The sequence below is a fragment of the Cebus imitator genome, unplaced genomic scaffold (genome assembly GCF_001604975.1).
Source record: "Cebus imitator isolate Cc_AM_T3 unplaced genomic scaffold, Cebus_imitator-1.0 Scaffold18, whole genome shotgun sequence".
Lineage (NCBI taxonomy): Eukaryota > Metazoa > Chordata > Mammalia > Primates > Cebidae > Cebus > Cebus imitator.
In genome coordinates, this window is record NW_016107333.1 from 19,031,749 (window position 1) to 19,038,738 (window position 6,990).

The following is a 6,990-nucleotide window of genomic DNA, read 5'->3' on the forward strand; positions in this document are numbered from 1 at the left end:
ATGTTCTTAGCAGCTTTAAAGGGATTTTATATCTGAGTTTGGAATTGTATTTGCAAAATATTCTCTTATCACAATTGAAAGTAATTTAACTCTGACTTATTGAACTGCTCCAAGTCATTCATCTTGGGTGAGACTTCCATTTATTTATTTATTTATTTATTTATTTATTTATTTATTTATTTAGAGATAGAGTCTCCTTCTGTCGCCCAGGCTGGGTAGGAAACTCCTGGATTCAAGCCATCCAAAGTGATGGGATTATAGGTGTGAGCCACCACACCCAGTCTTCTATTTTTAATTATTTTTATTTTTACTTTTTAAACTTATATTGTTAAAAACAGAGACACAAACACACATTAGCCCAGGAGTGACAGCGTCAGGATCATCACTATCACTGTCTTCCACCTCCACATCTTGTCCCACTGGAAGGTCTTCAGGGACAATAACACGTGGAGCTGTCGTCTCCTGTGATAACAGCGCCTTCTGGAATACCTGCTGAAGAGGCTGCCTCAGGCTGTTGCACAGTTAACTTTTTATTTTTTAGTTTTTTTTTTTGCTATTTGTTGATTGCTTTGTAGTAAACTTTAAAAGAAAATTAAGTAGAAGAAGTACAGTCCAAAATAATGATAAAAAGTATATATAGTAGAACTAGGTGATAGGAATTTTTCAGCTCCACTGTCATCTTATGAAACTGCTTGCCACCTATAATGTTTTTTTTTTTTTTTTTGAGATGGAGTTTCATTCTTGTCGCCCAGGCTGAAATGCAGTGGTGTGATCTTCTAGGCCTCCCAAAGTGCTGGGATTACAGACATGAGCCACCACACCCAGCCATATAATTTTTAAAAATGTGAATCAGGCAGCCCTCTGAACTAAAATAGGTTCAGAGACATTCCCTCATCAATATATCTTATGTATTTTCATTTATATATTTATTTGTTTATTTTTAAGTTTTTTTGAGACAGAGTCTTACTCTGTCACCCAGGCTAGAGTGCAGTGGTGTGATCTTGGCAACCTGCAACTCCCAGGTTCAAGTGATTGTCTGGCCTCAGCCTCCTGAGTAGCTGGTACTGCAAGTTTCACCACCCACCACACCTGGTTAATTTTTGCATTTTTAGTAGAGACAAGGTTTCACTATGTTGGCCAGGCTGATCCCAAACTTCTGACCTCAGGTGATCCACCCACCTGGGCCTCCCAAAGTGTTAGGATTACACGTGTGAGCCAGGGTGCCCAGCCCCTATATTATTATTATTATTATTATTATTATTATTATTTGAGACCAAGTCTCACTCTTTCGCCCAGGCTGGAGTGCAGTGGCATGATCTTGGCTCACTGCAATCTTCACCTCCTGGGTTCAAGAAATTCTCCTGCCTCAGCCTCCAGGGTAACTGGGAATACAGGCGCCACCACCACACTCAACTAATTTTTTATGCTTTTTGGTAAAGACAGGGTTTTACCATGTTGGCCAGGCTGATCTCGAACTCCTGGCCTCAAGTGATTCGCCTGCCTCAGCCTCCCAAAGTGCTGGGATTACAGGCGTGAGCCACTGTGCCTGGCCTATAATTTTTGTTTTTTAAGTGAATCAGGTAGGCTCCCTGAACCAGAATAGGTTCAGAGAGACTCCCTCGGCTATATATTTTATTTATTTATTTATTAATAATTTTTTTTATTTGGAATCTCACTCTGTAGCCCAGGCCGGAGTGCAGTGGCTTGATCTCGGCTCACTACAGCTTCCAACTCCTGGGCTCAAGCAATCCCTCCACCTCAGCCTCCCAAGTAGCTGGGATTACAGGCACTCACCACCATGCCTGGCTAATTTTTTGCAGAGACAGTTTCACCACATTGGCCAGGCTGGTCTCCTGACCTCAAGTGACCTGCCCACCCTGGCCTGCCAAAGTGCTGGGATTATAGGCGTGAGCCACTGTGCCCAGAATTTACTTAAGATATATTATATACCGAAAAAAGTACAAGAGTATAATCCTGTTTGTAATTTCAAAGGATATGCATGTATTTGTGCATGTAAAAATTAAGAGAAAACCTGTTCCAGAAATATGTAAAGTACACGGAAACTTTTACTTTCAGTTTGTACTTTGGTTTCGTCTTTCACCATGAGTATATAATACCTTACTTTTAAAGAATAAAAATTTAAACATTAAAATAATATGGAAAACTTTAAAAGATGATTCATTAAGACCGACTTGATCACTGAATGAGAGGCAGAAGAGTTTTGTTTTTTTTATTTTTTTTTTCTTTTTATTTGCCCATAAGTCTGTAAAATCAGAGAGGCAGAAGAGTTTTGTTTAAGCTGTGACTTTAATTCATGATGTGCATTTTGGTAAGTCCCTTTTATTTCTCAATTCATAAATTCAAGATAATATAATACAAAAGATAATCTTTATAAAAATTTTTGAGGTCTTTGGATGACTGATAAATGCGTCATTCAAGAGTATTATTCCCCAGAGACTATTTAAAGCAGTTTGGGAATCCACTATTGTACCTCCTCAAGGGAAAATGGAATTTGGCTGCAAATTTTGTAGCTACTGACAGATCTGGCAGAGCACAGTATTTACAGGCTAACTCACAAGTCACAAAATGGGCTGTCACTTTTGTTCTCATGAGCTGTTGTTAGGCAAAAGAAATCCTATCAACTGAGCAAACACCACACAGATTCTCTCAAAATTTCCTGCCTAGTTATTTTGAAATACAAATGGCTGTGTTCATAAAAAGATAAAAATTCTAGTGGTACTGTTTTATTTCACAACAATGAGAACTATCACAGTGGCCATTTCATTGTTAAATAAATAATAGTAAAGTGATATAAAAGTGGGATTGTGGCATTTCCATTTGAGTTTTTCTTCTTTTTTATTTCTCAAGTAACTGTGCAGACACAGTTAGCATTTTTACTTAGGTCTTTGGTATTAATTTCCCTAATATATTTGCATTCTATTTTGCATTTTACAAAGTGCATTTACATCCCTTAATTCATTTGAATAAAGCCCCTTCAAATGGCTTGCTTTCTGGAAATGGCTTTTTGAGGCTTCCTGTCAAAACTGCTAAACTTTATGGTCCATTTTGCTCAGTGTTCTCTTTCTGTAGAAAGTTTTTTAAGTCAGAGTCCCCCTCTGTTTCCCAGGCTAGAGTGCAGTGGTGCGATCTCGGCTCACTGCAACCTCCACCTCAAACAATTCTCCCGGGTTGAAGCGATTCTCCTGCCTCAGTCTCCCGAGTACCGAGTAGCTGGGACGACAGGCGCATGCCACCACGCCTGGCTAATTTTTGTATTTTTAGTAGAGACGGGGCTTCACCAAGTCAGACTGGTGAAATCCTGACCTCGAGTGATCTACCCACCTCGGCCTCCCAAAGTGCTGGGATTACAGGCGTGAGCCACCTCGCCCGGCTGGACAACATTCTTAACTCCTCCAACAAAGAAAGATCCCGTTGAAACTTCAATAGACCAAATAGATCTTTGACCTTGGAGTCCCATAAAATGATGCCATCATGCATTCGTAAGGGCAGTGAGTAGGAGAAAAACCAGTCTCAATGCTGCTCGGTAGTTACTCAGCAAATCCCTCCTGAAGCTGTTCTCGGTGTACATCCACGGTGGAGTTTGACCTTGCTTCCCTTCCTTTTAGGCAGGAAGAAGCTCCGACTGTTTGAATACCTTCACGAATCCCTATGTAATCCCGAGATGGCATCTTGTATTCAGTGGGTTGATAAAACCAAAGGCATTTTTCAATTTGTATCAAAAAACAAAGAAAAACTTGCCGAGCTTTGGGGAAAAAGAAAAGGCAACCGGAAGACCATGACTTACCAGAAAATGGCCAGGGCACTGAGAAATTATGGAAGAAGTGGGGAAATTACCAAAATCCGGAGGAAGTTGACTTACCAGTTCAGTGAGGCCGTTCTCCAAAGACTCTCTCCATCTTATTTCTTGGGGAAAGAGATCTTCTACTCACCATGTGTTCAACCTGATCAAGAATATCTCAGTTTAAATAACTGGAATGCAAATTATAATTATACATATGCCAATTACCATGAGCTAAATCACTATGATTGCTAAATATACTCTCATATTTCATGGTTTGCTGGCATCAGAAATCCCGTTTTGTTTTTTTTTTTTTAATTTTTTATACCCATGCTAATGCAAATCCCTACAAGTTTTTTCTTTTATTTTTTTTTATTTTTTTCATACCCAGTTCCTGCAGATCTTTCTTTTTTTAAAATTTAACTTTAATTTCTTTAATCCATCTTAAGTTTTTCTTTTTTATTTTAACCCAGGTCAGTGGCTGGTTACTTTTTTTTATTAGTGACTTGCCATCCAGTAACATCTCTCTCTTTTTTAAATTTTTATTTTTTTATTTTTTAAAGCGGTCTCAGCCAAGATAATTTTTTATTTTTATAGATTTAGGAGTACAGTGCAGTTTTGTTGCTTTGATATATTACATAGCAGTGAAGTATATTGCATAGCATACTCATCACCAGGATAGTGAACATTGTACTCAATAGGTAGGATTTCATTCCTTACCCCGCCTCCATCCCCCCACCTTTTGGAGCCTCTGGTGTCTTACTCCACTCTGTATGTCCATTGCTAAGCTCCCAACTATACCCACTTTATTTTATTTTAAAAAATTGTTTTCTTTTTCGGCATACTTAAATGGATGCGAAGTCTTTATATTTTTTCTTTTTCTTTCACAGATGGCCACTTCTTTTGAGTTTGTTTGTTTTGGCTGCTAACTCCCAAGCACAACACAGTGACTTATGTTTTTAATTTTTTTTATCCTTTTTTTTTTTTTTTTTTAAACACACTGTCACTCTCAGGATAATGTTTTTAATTTTTTTAAGAGGCAAAGCCTACTTCTGAAGCTCTTCTTATTTTTCTTTTCCCAAGTCAATAAGCTGGTCTAAATTCTTGCTATTCTTTATGCAACCATGTCTTTTAGATTAACAGTGGCAGTACAGATTATTGGATTTATATATTGATTTCAGCGTTTGTTTTTTTTTTGTCATATATTCAGGTGAAGAAAATCACTCTTTTGTATATGACGGCTTTACAAGAAATAATTTACAAAAAAATGACTGCATATGATAAAGTCTTTGCGCCAAAATGGGTTTATGGCTTTAAAAACATCACTGGAAATGTCTATTCTGGTTCCTTATGCATTTTTTTTTTCTTTTCTTTTGATCTGACCCATTTTTACAACTCAAAGCTTTTTTTTTTTTTTTTTTTTTTTNTTTAATTTTAATTTTTATTTTACTTTAAGTTCTGAGATACATGTGTGGAAGGTGCGGGTTTGTTACATAGGCATACATGTGCCATGGTGGTTTGCTGCACCAACCTGTCATCTAGGGCTTAAGCCCTGAATGCATTAGATATTTGTCCTAATGCTCTCCCTCCCCTTTCCTCTATGTCCCTCCCCTACCCTGCACAGGCCCTGGTATGTGATGTTCCCATCTCTGTGTCCACGTGTTCTCATTGTTCATCTCCCACTTATGAATGAGAACATGTGGTGTTTGGTTTTCTGTTCTTGTGTTAGTTTGCTGAGGATGATGGTTTCCAGCTTCACCCATGTCCCTGCAAAGGACATTTTTTTTTTTTTTTTTTTTTTTTTTTTTTTGAGAGACAGTGTTTGCCATGTTTCCCAGGCTGGTCTCTAACTCCTGAGCTCAGGTGATCAGCCCACCTTGGCCTTCAAAAGTGCTGGGATGACAGATGTGAGCCACCGAACTAGCCCCAAAACTTTTTTAATGTTAAAATTTTACCACTATACTAACGAGGAGTTACCCACTTTCTAATTGCCCTTTTTCTTCCTTCTTATTAGGGAGGGATAAGAAAGACTTGTTCAGCAGAAAGCAGGCCTTAATTGCTTTTTTGTTTTGTTTTGTTGCTCTTGAGCTCTTTGAGCTTCTTATGTATGTTGGATATTAACCCCTTATCAGATATCTGGCTTGCAAATATTTTCTCCCATTCCATAAGTTGTCTCTTTACTCTGGTGATTATTTCCTTTGCTGTGCAGAAGCTTTTTAGTTTGTTTGTTTTAGATACACATCATGAACTGTGCAGAAGTTTTTAGTTTGATGTAATACCATTTGCCTATATTTAATTTTGTTGTCCATGTTTTTGGGATTAAATCCAAAAAATCATTACCCAGACCAATGTCTTGTATGTTTCCCCTTTTCTTTCTTTCTCTTTCTTTCTCTTTTCTTTTCTTTTCTCTTTCTTTCTTTCTTTCTTTTTCTTTCTTTTTTTCTTTCTTCTCTCTGACTGTCATCATCTGATCCTACATATTTTCTCTTCTTCTTTTTTCATTACACATCAGTGCCTAAGCATTTTCTTTCTTTTTTTAAATTACACATCAGTTCCTAAGCATTTTCTTTATTATTATTCATGTTATTTTTATTGTTTTTTAGTTCACATCCAATTCTTTTTTTTTTCTAATTACACATCAGTTCTTAGGCATTTTCTTTCTTTCTTTCTTAATTACACAGCAGTTCCTAAGCATTTTCATTTTTTTTTTTGATCCCCTATATTTTCTTCAAGCAGTTTTAGGGTTCTTGGTTTTATGTTTAAGTCAGTCCTTTCTTTCTTTTTTCTTTCTTTCTTTCTTTCCTTCTTCTTTCACAATATTCCTGAGCAAACTAATATAGGAATGTTTAAGTTTTTAATCCGTCTTGAGTTGAATTTGGTATATGGTGTTGAAATAAGGATACAATTTTATTTTCCTATTTGCAGAAATTCAGTTTTCCCTATACCATTTATTGAATAAAACTGTCTTCTTGGCATATTTGTTGAAAATCAGTTAGATTCATCTCTGGGCTCTATTCTATTCCATTTGTTGATATATCTTTTTCTTGTCAATTCCATGCTGTTTCTCTTAGTATAGCTTTGTAGTACAGTTTAAAATCAGGTAGTGTGATACTTTGAGCTTTGTCAACTTCAGAGAGCTCTGAAGCAAATACCTCTAGCTTTGTTCTTTTTGCTCATAATTGCCTCAGCTT

The 6,990-nt window shown here is 36.9% G+C and overlaps 1 protein-coding gene across 1 annotated transcript in view; it reads left to right on the forward strand.

The window, feature by feature from the left end:
• The window catches only part of SPIC (Spi-C transcription factor), a 10,123-nt gene extending 6,033 nt beyond the window's left edge, over positions 1-4,090 (forward strand). Inside the window, exon 3 of the mRNA XM_037732498.1 lies at positions 3,549-4,090. Within this exon, the coding sequence (XP_037588426.1) occupies positions 3,549-4,054 (506 nt within the window). The 3' untranslated portion in view covers positions 4,055-4,090. The remainder of the gene's footprint in view (positions 1-3,548) is intronic.
• Positions 4,091-6,990: the final 2,900 nt, after the last annotated feature.